At 39.8% G+C, this 18,778-nt stretch overlaps 1 protein-coding gene across 1 annotated transcript in view; it reads right to left on the bottom strand.

Annotated features, from left to right (window-relative positions):
- LOC126108511 (coiled-coil domain-containing protein AGAP005037) overlaps positions 1–18,778 on the bottom strand; it is a 249,741-nt gene that overhangs the window by 143,612 nt on the left and 87,351 nt on the right. Inside the window, exons 5-6 of the mRNA XM_049913778.1 lie at positions 17,928–17,978; positions 10,934–10,981 (exon numbers count right to left, since the gene is read on the bottom strand). Coding sequence (XP_049769735.1) covers positions 10,934–10,981; positions 17,928–17,978 — 99 coding nt within the window. The remainder of the gene's footprint in view (positions 1–10,933; positions 10,982–17,927; positions 17,979–18,778) is intronic.

Raw genomic sequence — 18,778 nt, 5'->3', positions numbered from 1 at the left:
GTTTTAAAATGTTTTGATGTGGCAGTTACTGAATCAATGAATGGAAGGTGAGCTATGTTACAATAAATCTGATTATTGCACTTTACTTATCTATTGTGTGCTCCAGTTCCATGTTTGGTGATATAAATACATTGAGGGAAGAATTGCTCTATGATTATGATGACACCAAGTTCTATATATATAGAAAGATGATGAGACTTACCAAACAAAAGCGCTGGCAGGTCGATAGACACACAAACAAACACACAAAATTCTAGCTTTCGCAACCAACGGTTGCCTCGTCAAGAAAGAGGGAAGGAGAGGGAAAGACGAAAGGATTTGGGTTTTAAGGGAGAGGGTAAGGAGTCATTCCAATCCCGGGAGCGGAAAGACTTACCTTAGGGGGAAAAAAGGACAGGTATACACTCGCACACACACACATATCCATCCGCATATACACAGACACAAGCAGACATTTGTAAAGGCAAAGAGTTTGGGCCTCGGGACGGAAGTACAGAGGCAAAGATGATGTTGAAAGACAGGTGAGGTATGAGCGGCGGCAGATTGAAATTAGAAATTAGCGGAGATTGAGGCCTGGCGGATAGCGAGAAGAGAGGATATGCTGAAGGGCAAGTTCCCATCTCCGGAGTTCTGACAGGTTGGTGTTAGTGGGAAGTATCCAGATAACCCGGACGATGTAACACTGTGCCAAGATGTGCTGGCCGTGCACCAAGGCATGTTTAGCCACAGGGTGATCCTCATTACCAACAAACACTGTCTGCCTGTGTCCATTCATGCGAATGGACAGTTTGTTGCTGGTCATTCCCACATAGAACGCTTCACAGTGTAGGCAGGTCAGTTGGTAAATCACGTGGGTGCTTTCACACGTGGCTCTGCCTTTGATCGTGTACACCTTCCGGGTTACAGGACTGGAATAGGTGGTGGTGGGAGGGTGCATGGGACAGGTTTTACACCGGGGGCGGTTACAGGGGTAGGAGCCAGAGGGTAGGGAAGGTGGTTTGGGGATTTCATAGGGATGAACTAAGAGGTTACGAAGGTTAGGTGGACGGCGGAAAGACACTCTTGGTGGAGTGGGGAGGATTTCATGTGGGATGGATAAAGTATCCTGTCACAAGTGGGGCACTTTTGGGGTTCTTCTGTGGACGGTTCCGGGTTTGAGGAGATGAGGAAGTGGCTCTGGTTATTTGCTTCTGTACCAGGTCGGGAGGGTAGTTGCAGGATGCAAAAGCTGTTTTCAGGTTGTTGGTGTAATGGTTCAAGGATTCCGGACTGGAGCAGATTCGTTTGCCACGAAGACCTAGGCTGTAGGGAAGGGACCGTTTGATGTGGAATGGGTGGCAGCTGTCATAATGGAGGTACTGTTGCTTGTTGGTGGGTTTGATGTGGACGGACATGTGAAGCTGGCCATTGGACAGGTGGAGGTCAACGTCAAGGAAAGTGGCATGGGATTTAGAGTAGGACCAGGTGAATCTGATGGAACCAAAGGAGTTGAGGTTGGAGAGGAAATTCTGGAGTTCTTCTTCACTGTGAGTCCAAATCATGAAAATGTCATCAATAAATCTGTACCAAACTTTGGGTTGGCAGGCCTGGGTAACCAAGAAGGCTTCCTCTAAGCGACCCATGAATAGGTTGGCGTACGAGGGGGCCACCCTGGTACCCATGGCTGTTCCCTTTAATTGTTGGTATGTCTGGCCTTCAAAAGTGAAGAAGTTGTGGGTCAGGATGAAGCTGGCTAAGGTAATGAGGAAAGAGGTTTTAGGTAGGGCGGCAAGTGATCGGCGTGAAAGGAAGTGCTCCATCGCAGCGAGGCCCTGGACATGCGGAATATTTGTGTATAAGGAAGTGGCATCAATGGTTACAAGGATGGTTTCCGGGGGTAACAGACTGGGTAGGGATTCCAGGCGTTCGAGAAAGTGGTTGGTGTCTTTGATGAAGGATGGGAGACTGCATGTAATGGGTTGAAGGTGTTGATCTACGTAGGCAGAGATGCGTTCTGTGGGGGCTTGGTAACCAGCTAGGTTTGTGAATTTTGGGAAGAAGGTAGAAGGTAGGGGTGCGGGGTGTTGGTGGGGTCAGGAGGTTGATGGAGTCAGGTGAAAGGTTTTGTAGGAGGCCTAAGGTTCTGAGGATTCCTTGAAGCTCCGCCTGGACATCAGGAATGGGATTACCATGGCAAACTTTGTAAGTAGTGTTGTCTGAAAGCTGACGCAGTCCCTCAGCCACATACTCCCGACAATCAAGTACCACAGTCGTGGAACCCTTGTCCGCCGGAAGAATGATGATGGATTGGTCAGCCTTCAGATCACGGATAGCCTGGGCTTCAGCAGTGGTGATGTTGGGAGTAGGATTAAGGTTTTTTAAGAAGGATTGAGAGGCAAGGCTGGAAGTCAGAAATTCCTGGAAGGTTAGGAGAGGGTGATTTTGAGGAAGAGGAGGTGGGTCCTGCTGTGACGGAGGACGGAGGACGGAACTGTTCCAGGCATGGTTCAATTTGGATAGTATCTTGGGGAGTTGGATCATTAGGAGTAGGATTAGGATCATTTTTCTTCGTGGCAAAGTGATATTTCCACGTGGAATATTTCCCTCTATTATATATATATATATATATATATATATATATATATATATATATATATATATATATATATATATAAAATAGAGGGAAACATTCCACGTTTATTTGTGTGTCTATCGACCTGCCAGCGCTTTTGTTGGGTAAGTCTCATCATCTTTCTTTTTAAATATATTTTTCCCACGTGGAATATTTCCCTCTATTATATATATATATATAATAGAGGGAAACATTCCACGTGGGAAAAATATATTTAAAAAGAAAGATGATGAGACTTACCCAACAAAAGCGCTGGCAGGTCGATAGACACACAAATAAACACAAACATACACACAAAACTCTAGCTTTCGCAACCAATGGTTGCCTCGTCAGGAAAGAGGGAAGGAGAAGGAAAGACAAAAGGATTGGGTTTTAAGGGAGAGGGTAAGGAGTCATTCCAATCCCGGGAGCGGAAAGACTTACCTTAGGGGGAAAAAGGACAGGTTTACACTCGCACACACACACATATCCATCCACACATACACAGACACAAGCAGACATTTGTAAAGGCATATATATATATATATATATATATATATATATATATATATATGATTAATGGAAAATCTCATACAATGATGTGAAACAAATACTAGCAAAGAGATAGAGGGGCTGGCCAGTACTTACCTCAGCTCAGTACAGCCGATAGATACACATAAAACAGAACCAAAAATTACATTCCTAGCTTTCGGAACAGATGTTCCTTCATCAGGGAGGAGAGAGTGGAAAGAAAGGGAAGAAGGGAAAGGAGATTCAGTTACTCACAACCCAGGCTATGAAACAACAGGGAAAGGAAAATAGGGATGGTAGCAAGGATGGAGGCATGGTTGTCAGAGGGAAGCCAAAGATATTCTTCCCTCTGACAACCATGCCTCCATCCTTGCTACCATCCCTATTTTCCTTTCCCTGTTGTTTCATAGCCTGGGTTGTGAGTAACTGAATCTCCTTTCCCTTCTTCCCTTTCTTTCCCCTCTCTCCTCCCTGATGAAGGAACATCTGTTCCGAAAGCTAGGAATGTAATTTTTGGTTCTGTTTTATGTGTATCTATCGGCTGTACTGAGCTGAGGTAAGTACTGGCCAGCCCCTCTATCTCTTTGCTAGTATATATATATATATATATATATATATATATATATATATATATATATATGTCTAAAAACAAAGATGATGTGACTTACCAAATGAAAGTGCTGGCAGGTCGACAGACACACAAACGAACACAAACATACACACAAAATTCAAGCTTTCGCAACAAACTGTTGCCTCATCAAGAAAGAGGGAAGGAGAGAGAAAGACGAAAGGATGTGGGTTTTAAGGGAGAGGGTAAGGAGTCATTCCAGTCCCGGGAGCGGAAAGACTTTCCGCTCCCGGGATTGGAATGACTCCTTACCCTCTCCCTTAAAACCCATATCCTTTTGTCTTTCCTTCTCCTTCCCTCTTTCCTGACGAGGCAACCGTTGGTTGCGAAAGCTTGGATTTTGTGTGTATGTTTGTGTTTGTTTGTGTGTCTGTCGACCTGCCAGCACTTTCATTTGGTAAGTCACATCATCTTTGTTTTTAAATAAATATATATATATATATATATATATATATATATATATTGGAAGCCAATGGCTACACTTCTGATTATAACTGAGTCTGCTGTGACAATTAAGTCCACAACTCTTAGACTGCATAAGAAATGTGGAACAACAGGTGGCACAAGGAAGAATTACAGGAACACACTTCTAGGATTGTAAGAAATGGAATGAGAAAATCTGAATTTTGCTATTTTGATGGTAAGAATGTAAATAATTATAGAGATAAGAATGTAAATAATTTCAGAGACAGCCACATCTTATGTAGCAGTATTTCAGCTGGCTTATACAATCAGTTTGCAAGAATGCCATTGAACTCTATTTTCGGTTGGAAAGCAGGAGTGGGGAGGTGATATTGATGTATGTTATGGACTGAAGCTTTCTTTTATGCACTATATAACTTTCTGAACACACTTTCTTTTTAATTTTACGTAACTGTATTAATATATACATTTAAACCACTACAGAGTACAAATGTACCTTTAAAATTAAAGTAATATCACCACAAACATCTTTTTAGTGTATGCACATTTCAGAAATAGAGAAGCTATTGCAATCTCTAAAAAATGAAAGTGAAAATTAGAGCTACAGACTAAGCTAAAGGCAGAAAACACAATTTCACATTACAGAAATGTAAGATGACCTCTTAACCAGCAGCAACACATGAACGAATATTCTGAGTCTAAAGACTAAATAGAGAAAGATTCAATGAATAGGGAGTGCAGGGCAAGAGAGAGTGTTGGCAATGTTATTGCTACAAGTCGATTCACAATTTACATTACTTCCACCTATTAACACACTTGCTGAAAATCTCCCAATATGGATATCCCTTCTTTAATCATTACCCTCTACTATTCCATTTGTTTATTTTCAGTTTTTCTGGAATTTAAGAATGGAATAAGTGAAGACAACCACTCACCATGAAGGATGAGGCACTGAAAATGAATAACCAAATAAACCAGAAATTTAACATGTAGCTTGACGTACGAACAGGCATTCTTCATCAAATGGCAAGGCGTATGCGATTGTGCATGCCCCCCCCCCCCCCCCCCCCCCACACACACACACACTCCACACCACAGTGCTTCAATGAAGTATCTGAGTGTAGTTTTGTGTGCCTTATGTATATGATTGTCTTTACTCATTTCATCGCTTTTATTCCACCCAAGAGTTCTCATTATAATATTAAAGATCAGAAATTAATTATTATTTTAATTTTACTCTTTTTTACTGAACAAGAGGTTGTAGTTCTACCAAGATCACACACAATGGAATTTTGGGAGATCATACTCCCATCATCAGGAAAAACCAGTACAATGCTCTTACAAACAGAATAAAACTGAATGAAATCTGGCATAATATCTTATGGTGTGACAGGATTGCTATTATTCACTCTTATTCATGTTGTTTGAATTTTTTGAATGATTGCACTCTGCTTGTAACCATCAATTTTAGGTTTATAAAAAATTGACTGTGACAGGTGGTATGGAATCATTCAAGAAATTCTTAACATCTATAGATCCCAGGTTCAAATAAAACCATTCTGTAAGTTTGTAAGATTCTTGTACAAGTTTTGCCTGGTGGTGGGAGCACAACCTCTCAAAATGTGTGTAATTACATGATTAGTATCACTGAACATTGTGGCTGAAGCCGACAGATAACTTAAAAAAATATATAATAATGATTATGTTCAGTTTTCCAGTGAGGTTAACTAATATGACATCCTCTGGTCTGCAGCCCACAAGGTCTGTCTAAAAGGTGCCATATTTTCAGAAGATTACCCCTTGTTCATCTTCTAAGTTGGAGTCTTAGGTATAAGAGAAAAGTTCTAGTTCTGGTAACTGGCAAAGTCCCATGTGTTGCTGCTTATTGTTCAGGAGATGAATTCAGTCTTTTTATCTGTCACTGTAGTAATTTATTTGTGTAAAATGAAGAATTATGGAGTGAAACCTTGTAGCTTATTATTATTTGACATGCCCTGCCCAGCTTTTTAATATAGAGAAAAGAAAATGCCAGAACTACAAATATCAATACTATCACTAACAGAAACACATAACTAACTATTCTATTGTAAGTTCTAATAAACGTTTTCTAATGTCTAAATCATAAACAAAAATATTTCACAACTTCTTTTGCAGTTCAGCATTTATTCGCAAAACTTGGTAAATAGACCTGGGTAAGGTTTTTTAGAAATTTTATTTTGAAAGTTTAAGTTTCTTTGTTTAATTTGTATTTGCATTAAAACATGTATCTTAGTCCCTGAAAATTAAAGGAAGAGAAAGTTACACAGATACAAGAAGAATATTGATAAATAAAAGTTCATCTCAGAATTTCTGTGAAGAAGGAAAAAAAAAAAAAAAAATACATCCATGCATTGTAGGAATGTTCTTCCGCAATGTGAATTTGCAGGAAAAGCAAGACATCCACTTAAAAATGTTTAATTTGACAAATGAAATATGCATACGCGCAAACCGCATCTTCATGCAGGAAAAAAATGCAGAAAACAATCTTCCAAACAAACGAACACATTTTGTGCAACTTTCATGGTGCTTGTATTATGAACCTAATGTTTTCCCTTAGAAACGACAGTCAATTGTTTCTCAGTCTTATTAATGCAACAGAAATCCTTGCCCAAAACCTCACCCCCAACCTCCCTCAATCCACCAAGCTGCTGACAATATGGGGTCCATATTACATTATAAGGTAGATACATTTCAAATTTGCTGCGAATTGTCTCCAGAATTGTGACAAACCTAGGCAGTTTATGACAAAGGTCACATTTTAGTAAGCTGTGTTTCATCTTCCATCAACATGTTAGGCTTGGGCAAACTATGCCTGCACAGGTGCTCTAAACAACATAAGAAACCACTGTTTTTCTCCAATACTTATAGATTCTGGAACATAGGTAAGGAAAGAAGAGCAGGTGAATGAGGATGGAGGGGGGAGGGTGTGCGGCGGGGAATGGAGGGAGGGGGAGGGGCAAGTATCACAGCACTGCCTCAACACTACCCCATTTTCCTCATGAAACCAATTTCTATATAAGGCTTTACTAATAAATGTACTCATCCAAGATTACAAAAGAAAGGAAGTGAAGAGTAATAGCTTGCTTTTTCAACTTCAGCTGTAGTGTATGATAGCAAATTCGTTGCCCCATATCAACCACTAATGCCACAAATTTTCTTTTGGCGTAAGTATTGTTTATGTTGAACATTCACGAGAGGTTAAAACACTGGACGAGGACTCTCCAAAAAAATGAGAGATTTCAGTACAACAAGCAGGGACTCAGTGGAACTCACATTGTCAAATTTCTTCACTGTAACAAGGACTAGTTCTGAAGGATTAGCTAGAGAGACTCCTCAGAGAAAAATAAAATAGTTGTTGAAACAAAACTTCTGGCGAGTTAATCCTGTTAACCAGAGCAACTTACTGATCATTTGCCCTCTTTGGTTTTCTTCATTTTATAGGATTTGTAGGTAGTGCCCAGACATCAGTTTCTTAAAGTATTATGATACAATTAAAAATAGTCTTCGAAAAATCGTCGCTGAAGATTTGAATATTACCAAGTGCTGTAAGTACAAAACATTTCAAGCTTATTGATATAATTGTGGTAACTGAATGTGTACTGTGAAAGTCTTGTAATTGTGAAGACAGTGGTTTGAATGTTGCTAGAAGAAACTTTCTCTACTTTCATTTGAATCTCACATTTAAATAAAATCTTCTCGGTTTTCAAGAGGCGTCAGTTTGAATAAAATACACGAGCTTTCGATCACTATCAGTACCACCACCATTGTCATCAGGAGTAAAAACTATTGACTGCCAGAGCTGGCATGGTTTTCCACATATACAGGGTGAGTCACCTAACGTTACCGTTGGATATATTTCGTAAACCACATCAAATACTGACGAGTCGATTCCACAGACCGAACCTGAGGAGAGGGGCTAGTGTAATTGTTTAACACAAACCATACAAAAATGCACGGAAGTATGTTTTTTAACATAAACCTACATTTTTTTAAATGCAACCCCGTTAGTTTTGTTAGCACATCTGAACATATAAACAAATACGTAATCAGTGCCGTTTGTTGCATTGTAAAATGTTAATTACATCCGGAGATATGTTAACCTAAAGTTGACGCTTGAGTACCACTCCTCCGCTGTTCGATCGTGTGTATCAGAGAGCACCGAATTACGTAGAGATCCAAAGGGAACGGTGATGGACCTTGGGTACAGAAGAGAGTGGAACAGCACATTACGTCCACATGCTAACACCTTTTTATTGGTTTCTTTCACTGACGCACATGTACATTACCATGAGGGGTGAGGTACACATACACACGTGGTTTCCGTTTTCAATTACAGAGTGGAATAGAGTGTGTTCTAACATGTCAGGCCAGTAGATGTTCAATGTGGTGGCCATCATTTGCTGCACACAATTGCAGTCTCTGGTGTAATGAATGTCGTACACGCCGCAGTATATCTGGTGTAATGTCATCGTAGGCTGCCACAATACGTTGTTTCATATCCTCTGGGGTTGTAGGCACATCACGGTACACATTCTCCTTTAACGTACCCCACAGAAAGAAGTCCAGAGGTGTAAGATCAGGAGAACAGGCTGGCCAATTTATGCGTCCTCCATGTCCTATGAAACGCCCGTCGAACATCCTGTCAAGGGTCAGCCTAGTGATAATTGCGGAATGTGCAGGTGCACCATCATGCTGATACCACATACGTCGACGTGTTTCCAGTGGGACATTTTCGAGCAACATTGGCAGATCATTCTGTAGAAACGCGATGTATGTTGCAGTGCTCTCCGATACACACGATTGAACAGCGGAGGAGCGGTACTCAAGCGTCAACTTTAGGTTACCATATCTCTGGATGTAATTAACGTTTACAATGCAACAATCGGCACTGATTACGTATTTGTTTATATGTTCAGATGTGCTAACAAAACTAACGTGGTTCCATTTAAAAAAACGTAGGTTTGTGTTAAAAAACATACTTCCGTGCATTTTTGTATGGTTTGTATTAAACAATTACACTAGCCCCTCTCCTCACGTTCGGTCTGTGGAATCGGTTCGTCAGTATTTGATGTGGTTTACGAAATATATCCAGCGGTAATGTTAGGTGACTCACCCTGTATAGCCATGACTGCAGCCTCTGACAACAAGCAGAGAGATTCAAAAATGATGTGTGAACGTCTGGGGGTTCAAGCTGTGCCAATACACGGCATACAGGTCACGGTAAACAGTGTTGCAGTCACAGACACCTTTTTGCTTCTGTGTGGTTGCATATTCACATGACACCGTACCTGTATTCATCCACGGATGGGTACATAGGTTGCTGCTTAGACACTCGATTGCGAAATCCAATCTGAGCTCCAGACTGACTGTCAGCCGCCAACAAGTCAACTCTTCAGACCTCAATGGCCGCTGCTGCCACTACCCGTCAGACAGTGCCTGCCTTTGCCAGGGTCATCAGCTGATGGATGTCCGTCAGTCACTACTGAAGACCGAACTTGCATTTTGACAGCTAATGAGTCCACAGCCATGTGGCACAGTGCTGCCTATGATCATCAGCACCTCCCGACTCTTCACCACTACTGACGATTATGGACTTCGTCACAGCGGGCACCTGCTACGCATTGTCATAGATGGATCTTTCAGTTCTACTCGGGTGTGGACCTTTGTCTTCTAAAGCTGTATTATTGAGTTTAGTTCATGGTCAATAAACAAACAGTTGTTACTGTAATGTGTGATTTCCATCATTACCTGTTACACCGCTTGGCTGAGGGTGTAACATTTATTAAACAATATATTTCAGTATTTGTCTTAAACATTTCTATTTATTAGTCTTTATGGAATTTAAATAAAAGTAAAAAAGGTGTCACTAGGAAGATTTTCCAATTACAAGACTTTTATTATACTCATTCAGTTATCAGCAATTATACTGGGAACTTGAAATTTTTGTACTTAATATTGCTTTGAAATATTTTGATCTCCAAATACAATTCTTTTAGGCTTTTTTAGTAACTGCATTGTACTGCTTTAGGAAATTGATGTCTGGGCACTGATGTTCAGATTCTATACGTATGAAGAAAATCAAAGTGGGCCAGCGAACAAGATCGCATTGTAATTGCAGCTGTTATTGTGGAAAAAGATCATTACATACAATAATGCTGATGAATCTTACTGGGAAAAAGTGTTTCTCTACATATGTCTTGTCATCGCTAGTGATTTCCTAATTAGTGACAGTGAAACAGAAGGCTCAAAGAGTGGTTTCATCTTGGAATCAACTGTAGCAGTAACTCCATCTTTTATTTATCTCAATCAGCACTAGACCCAAATCAAAAGTGTAGTGAGATTATGTTTTGCAGCCAACGAACTTGAGTTCATCTGTTTCTGCATCTACATGGATGCTCTGCAAACCACATTTAAGTGCCTGGCAGAGGGAGTTTATGATTGCTCATCTGTTACAAATGCCCTTCAGCCATCTACTGGTCAGCAGCAAACAATTCATATTAGGGAATTTGAAGCCTGTCGGTTCATCCCTCCCCCCCCTGCTTGCTCTCCCCATCCTCCCACCTCCCCCCAACACACACTTTTTGTTTCTTTTCTTCACAAAAACTGTGTGACGAGACTGACTGTGACTGTCATTTTACACTTTTGCATAACAGGAAAGCTGCACAAAATGTGCCGACTACTAGGAAAGCTCGGAGGCGTTTCCTAGCAAAATTTCTCCTAACCTTTTCCTAGTTTTGGCGGCTTCGTATCACTCCTTAGGTAAGAATCATCTGAAATGACAACAACATGGAAAACGGTTAACACTTTCAGAGCAGCAGAAGTTAAAACTCGAGAAACTGAGAGTAACTGGAAGTAAGGACATGATTGAGAGGTTCCTAGTGAACATGAACAGCTATTACTGATGCATCAGAATTACCTGTTGCTGACTGAATTGAGAAATATATTCTCTTCTCAGCACTGGAGAAGATACTATAGCATAGTTGCAAAGTTACAGTTTAAAATGATAGAAGAAAAAGAATAAATAAAGAATAGTAGTAAGTTCAGAGGATTTAAAAAGATCACACACTGTAACCTAATAAAAACAGTAAAGAATAACTTAAATGTATCTACTTCACAAAAACAATAGAAGATAACACAATAAAAGCCATACGGACAAAGTACGAAAAACAACAACACAGTTCTCTGTGATGACAAAGACAGATAAAAATTGGGTTTTCCCAGTCCTCTGCAGAAGTAGTGAGCCCCACTGTAGGTGTTTATTTCCTGCTTTTCTTGCATTAACATGAATCCTGGCCTGTGCAATCTCTTTTGATGCTACAATACCAATTTAACAGTTTGTGTGTCAGTGCCGCTGCTTATTTCTTCAAGAATACAAATAATGAAAGTTGTACAGGTAATTCACTGTATAGTTGAGGCATTGGATGCTTGACAGGCATATAAAATTTTAAAACATTGCTAAGCGTACAAGCAATGTCCTTTTGAGCTAGTAAACAGAACATGCACATACAATTGCTCGGTTACATTGTCCCAGTTGACTGCAATATCCATGAAAAGCTGGTTTTCCCGAACCTCTGACATCTACACTGACCAGCTTGATTGTGGTGAGGAGTTTTGCTGAGTAAAGAGGGAGAGGGTTGGAAGAAAGAGTTCTTGGGAAGGAATTTCTCCAAAACCTCAGCAAATTTTTTCTGTTTTGTTTATGTGCCTGTGAGTCACTCAACTTTTCAGGGAGTGATCACCTACACTTCTTCCACGATTTGTATTCCATCCAGAAATTTCCTGTTTCATATTAAATTAGAAAGCTCTTATCACAAGGGTGAGTAGATCCCATTCCAGATCTTAACACAAACATACCTGTAAATCTTGACATTATTAACTAGTCAAGTTAGCCACTAGCCCATGAAGGCTGTCACTCTGGTACTCAATGAGACAGAATAATGCTATAAATGAAGAGCCAAACACTAGGGAGCAGAAAAATAAAAACATACAGAAAACATGATAACAGGGAATTTGTTAGTTAAGCAAGGAAAGAAACAAGTTTGCACATCAAGTTACACGTGAGGATCTATTGCTTGGTGAGATTTGAATGTCTCACAGCAGGAATGCCATTTGGTTCCTATGGGACACCTCATAGATTTGAGCATGCATGAAATAGCTCAGCTTTCACATTCTTCTTGGGTTTCCAGACATTTCTTGTTTAAAAATATACAGAACTCCAAACTAAACCACTGCCATTGTTGCACACATGCAAGAGTCCAACTGTCAGCCTAAACTAATAAAATTTCAAGCTACACTTTCTAAGTGAAAACACAACAGCAAGAACCTACTGGAAACCCAAGGATACTGAAAAATAGCCATTATCCATCTTGATTGCAACAAAGAGCTTCAGAATTTTTTAATGTTAAAATCATTTTGCCATCTTTGGCTTCCTACATTTTTTGAAATGGATTTTTATTTATTCACTTTTACATTATCAGCTAATTTTGGCATGTATCCATTATCAGGTGATTAAAATATGAAAGCTCCATCTACGCATCACCGTCATTTGAATAACATGGAATTGCAAACAAATTTCAAGTACTGCATCATCGACTACATAAACTGAGCGATCACTGTAGTGAATATGGTGAGCACACATTGTGTTAATGCCAAAAAAGTGATAAATGGTCACTTTTCTTTATATACACTCCTATCTTACTCCAGTGGTGTGAAGTGTGAATGGAGCTTTTCATTTTTAGTTCTTGATCATGATGATGCATTGAAATCGCTTGATAGGCACAGATAACTATTAAAGAAATACTACTTTTAAACTTTCCAAACAGTTGAAAGTGGTAAAACAGTTTTAAGCTTCAAAAAGTTTATCTTTAGAACTATGTGTCTGTGCTGGAAATAGCACATGACAATATGCTCATGTAATTGAGCATGTCAGAAATGAAGCTAATGATGTGCTACCTCAAACAATCAAAATACAGTGTGCTGTTTCCAGTATAAGGTTATACATATGTCTGAAAATAATAATACCATTCCAAGATTGGTAATTCTTGTACACGTTGTTGCACTCAACATAAATAGAAGAGTAATAATGAATGCAGTTTCTGCACTCTCTATCTTGCTATATTATTGTTTGCCAAACACTTGATACGTGGAGAAAAATCTTAATGTCCATCTGTTACAATGTCATTTGCTTTTTCACTTGCAAGGGGATGTTTAATATTGGCAAGAATCAGTTTTGAGCATCTCCAAATATTGAACAGAACAATTTGTTTTACCGTAAATGTATCCATGGCCTCTACAAAGTTGTTAAGTGGAATCTCTTTTGTTTTGTTTGTTTATCTGTAATAATTAGATGCCTGTATGAGCTACGCAAGCAGCTGATTTTAGACTCAATTGCCATTTTTTCAAGAGATCAGTATGTGCATGTAACTCAGAAACATGCATACGTAATGTGCTAGGTGCATCTGCACTTAGATGTATCAGGTTTCCACACACATTCTGAAGCTGATTTAATAGTAAACATTGCACTCCATAACATATAACCAGATGTTGGTGAAGTAACATTCATACAAGCCAGCCTTGGGAAAGATCAGCTCGGATTCAGGCCAAATTTTGGAATACATGTGACGGTACTGACTGTGTGACTTGTATTAGGTTCAGCAAAGTGTGTTCCATGATGTCTTGGTATTACTTTACATTGTAAGCTGTCTGTTCCTGCTCAAATGTTCTTATATTTTGACAGCACTAATGGGTACTTTGATTTCTGTGCAAACTTACGAGCCACCCTGTATATCCATAAACAGAAATTTTTCTAAGTAATTTGCATGTGACATACACATGTCTGTGAAAACAGCTTTTATCGTTTCAGAGAACAAATGCTATTCTGCTACCACTTAGAACTGGAGATGATAGACTGCACAGATTCTGTCTTTGTGGAAAATGTTAAAAGCACATGAAGAAAGAAAAGTGCCAGGTCGGGAAAATACATCAACAGTAGAGTCTGAAGCAGTCGCTTTGCACTTATTTATTGTTTGTAATTAAAAAGAGTACATGGCATCGAAAGAGAAATAAGAAGGGAAAAGGGAAGCCCATTTCATTGTTGGTGACTTACAACATGCAGCATAGATGAGTGTGTTGAGCAGGTGACAGGCACGTGAACAGTACTGAATACTGATTAACTTTCTGTGGCTGGGGTGCACAGTCAAGTAAAATATTTTAAAGGACAGTGTCACCTTTGACTACAATTATTTATTCATAAAATGTACTACTGAAATGTATGACCACTGTGTATTGGAGTATTCTGAAAATTGTGGTTCAGGAGATGTCAAATTTTAAAAAATATCTGACATGTATATACGTACATGTATATGTGATGGATATTTAATGGTAACAAATCTTGGTAACACTTAATACCCAGCATACAACAAGCATACACTGATTAGCCAAAACATTATGACCACTGACCGCCACTATGTTGGCTGCCACCTTGTGACACTGCAGACGTGTGATACAGTAATAGAGGCATGTGAGTGGAGCAGACATGGATGGGGGATCATCCTAGAGAAGATACAGGCTACAAATGGGGAAATCCATTGGGAGTGACTCTGACAAATGGCAGATTACACAGGCCAACGATGGAATAACTTTTTTGCTGAAAATACCTTATTCTTTGTTTTTTAGGGTGGGAAATCCAAATATGATACTTAAAATCTGTATCGCCAACCATTTAAGCAGTTTTTTAAAGAATTTAACAGCTTTTATATAGTTAAAATAATGTTAAAAGGAGGGGTAATGAATCTATACCTGTTGGACATTCTGTACATATGAAAGGAAGCTATGAAAACCTAGAAATAGTGCTAAATAAAATAGGCTGTTCTGCTCATGGTTGGATGATATGTGGCAATCTAAAAGTAACATGCATGCTCCTTGGTCAGCAAGGTGGCTTTACCAAATTTCCATGTTTCTCGCATGAATGGGACAGTAGGGCTAGGGATAAAAACTGGAGCAGGAAGAACTGGCCTGCGAAGGAGTCTTCAAAACCTGGTGAGAAGAACATTCTACGCAAAAACCTTCTAGATCCTACCACCTCTACATATAAAGTTTGGCCTAATGAAACAGTTTGTAAAGGGTTTGCCTAAAGTTTGACCATGTTTCAAGTATCTGTGCCATAAGTTTCCACGTCTTTCAGAAACTAAACTGCAATACGGTGTCTTTATTGGACCTGACATTAGAAAATTGATGTATGATGTTAACTTTGAATCCACAGTGACCTTAAATGAGAAAGAAGTATGGGTATCATTCAAGCAAGTTGTTACAAAGTTCTTAGGACATGAAAAAGACCCAGAATATGTTTCTATTATAGCTACAATGTTAAAGAAGTTTAAAACTTTAGGATGCTTAATGAGCCTGAAAGTTTACTTTTTGAACAGTTGCCTTGATTACTTCCCAGACAATATGGAAGATGTTAGTGAGGAGCAAGGAGAGCATTTTCACCAGGACATTAAAGTGATGGAAAAACACTACCAAGGCCGCTGGAACACCAACATGATGGGGGACTACTGTTGGTCACTTCATCCAGAAGTTCAGCAAGTGACTCATCGTAGAAAAAGCTAGACAAGAAGCTTCAAAGAAAAAAAAGAGTAAGAAAATACAAACCAATTCCAGCTGACAAGTGAAACTTCTATTTACATATATCATTGTTTTAAGTAGCTTACTGTAAATACAAACCATGCTTATGTTGTAACAAAGCATTTCATTAATTTCCCTGTTTACCGTATAGCATAAGATTTTTATACTATATAGTAAAAAGCATATTGCTCGAAAATTGTAGGTGATACAAAGAGACTAAGGCTAGATTTGGATGCAGCTCATAAAAATCTATAAAGATCAGCTATCAAAGTTAAAAAAAAGTTTTTTATTATTACGCAGAGCCAGTGAACGAGTATCTCGAAAACGACGAATCTGGTCGAATGTTCACATGGTGCTATCATGTGGATCTAGAGAAAAAGGTAGAAGGACAGTGAAACTACCACTAGGCACTAAATGGTTGGATGTCCACGACTCTTCACAGAATGTGGGGTTTGGAGGCTTGACTGCTGTAAAGCAGGATAGGTGGTAAGCTGTGGAATCTCTGCCTAAAGAGCAGATACTGGTGCATGCACCGATGTTTCAGAGCGCACCGTTCATCATGCATTGTTGAACATGGAGCACCACAGCAGACCACCCCTATGTTTTCAAACGTTGACCCAACATCATCTTCAGTTACGATTGCAGTTGAGGACCATCAGGATTCAACTGTCAATCAATGCTAATATGTCAGCCCTTTGAGCGAATCACATTTTTGCAGCACTAGGTCAACGGTTGTATCCACAAACGCCATCATTGAGGTGAACGGCAGCTCAAAATGTGCAGCATGCCAGAGACGCAAGCTGCTGGGAGCATTACGATGCTATGGGAGACATTCTCTTGCTCTTGCACGGGACCTATGGTGGTAATCGAAGGCATGCTGAGAGCTGCAAACCACCTGCAGCCCTTCACACTCAATATCTTTCTCGATGGCGATGTCATCTTTAAGCAGTATAACCGTTCGTGTCTTAATCGAGAAACGTGCTATAGTGGTTTGAGCATTACAGTGAACTCAAGTTGATGTTGCAGTGACCAAATTCGCCTGATGTAAAATCCTGTGGAACCATAGCAGCGTACACAAATCAGGACCCTTTATTTAAGTGAATCATGTGACTTATGCATAGACATCTAATGCCACATATCTCCAAAAACCTACCAACAAACTGTCGGATCCCTGATATGCAGAATCAGTGATGTATTTTGTTCCAAAGACAGACAGACAAGCTATTAAGTGGGTGGTTATAATGTTTCGGCGGGTGGTTATAATGTTTCGGCTGATCATAGTATATACCTGTCACATTTTTTTTTTTAAAGTTTGGCATCCCTTGAAGCACAATTTTCACAGTACTCCAATTGATAATGGCCATAATTGCAGTGTCGGTAGTGCACTTTTTGAATAAATAGCTTTTATGTCAAAAGGTGACCACAATGTCCTTCAAAAAAATACTGAATCGCAGCTAACCTTTGGAACTATGTACTTCCTCCATACATTTTTAATAAAAATAAATAAATAGCTATATTGCATTAGTAGGACTGCAGTGCCAGGTAAGTGCATTCCCCCCCCCCCCCCTTTTTGTTTCGTCTCCTCTCTCTGACTGTTTGGGTCCAAGGAAACACACTGTTTGATGGCTGCAGGTCCAGTCTTGTTTTTGTGCCGACCTGCCATTCAAAGCCTCACTCAGTACTTACATCATTACATTTAGTACTGCAGTGATTTGTATTTCACCGACAACTTTACAGTATCATATTAACTTACTACACAGGTTGCCGAAAACGACTGTGCTAAGTAGCTCAAATATGACGACAATCGAGGTTTCTGTGACAGTGGTTTAACTGATCTCCCTAAAGGTTATTGACACTGCAGTGAACTAATTCCTCTTGCTGAGGATCACATTATATCCCCCCATACCCCATTTCTGTAATTTGTCATCACAGAGAAGCGCAGTAGACAGCAACGGGAACAACACATACTGCACAACCACAACAGTGACAAAAACAACAGCACATCAACAGTAACAACAACAACAACAAGAGTACTGGTAGTAAGAAACAACGGTCGGCCGCGACCTGTTTGGTTCTTTTTTTATGGGCACCAACCTGGGATTGAGGCAGAGCTGGAACTTGAGTGCTTATCGTACTCGTCCGCAGCTTGTCGGGGGAGCAAAGGCACCAAGTTAACACACGGCATGAGCAGCAGAGAGCAAGAGACAGAGAAGGAAAAGGAAACATGAGAACAAGCGGCCCAGCCAGGGGAGCGCCGCCACTGTCAACGCCACCCGGCGGGGCGAACCGTGCACAGAAGTGTCAGTTTTTGGAGTCAAGATCTGTCCGGAGCACAACTGGGAAATGTTGTACTCGTGATCCAATATCACAATTTTTTCTCGAGTATTATGCTGTCTTCACTACTGCACTACCAGATTTCTTCCGTAGTTTGTAAACAGAGGTGACTGGAGGATGGAAGCCGACAAATTTGCTTCTTTTAGCCCAATCATTGTGGTATTTCCAATTTTCATCCCACTGAAGACGCATTCCACAACAGCCAGACAGCTGGTCCCTCGAATTTTCCTACGTCCTTCAAAAAGTGCATCACTCAAAGATAATCGAGCTGCCATTTTCTGTGAGTCACTAAATTAGGGATTTAACAACTTACAGGGCCTGAATAAGATTGCAATTACATCTCATTTCTTTAAGACATATTATCTGTCTATAGTGTCAGTGATTTATTTTTATTTAATGGCTGTTGTTTATGGGATAATTTAAGGGTGGATCCAGTAGTGGAAACAGTCTTCAATAGATTAAGTGTATTACTTCTGCAAGAAATTGATGATCCAAATGAGCAAAAAGAGAGATATAGTAGTCATATTGAAGCAGTAGTATTAACAACGGTTTTGAGAATGTCATTTTGTACTTTTGGCCGTACGAGGTTTTATTCTGCTATTAGCTGGAAA

The sequence above is a fragment of the Schistocerca cancellata genome, chromosome 11, assembly GCF_023864275.1.
Source record: "Schistocerca cancellata isolate TAMUIC-IGC-003103 chromosome 11, iqSchCanc2.1, whole genome shotgun sequence".
NCBI lineage: Eukaryota > Metazoa > Arthropoda > Insecta > Orthoptera > Acrididae > Schistocerca > Schistocerca cancellata.
This window is presented reverse-complemented; position numbering and strand designations above follow the sequence as displayed.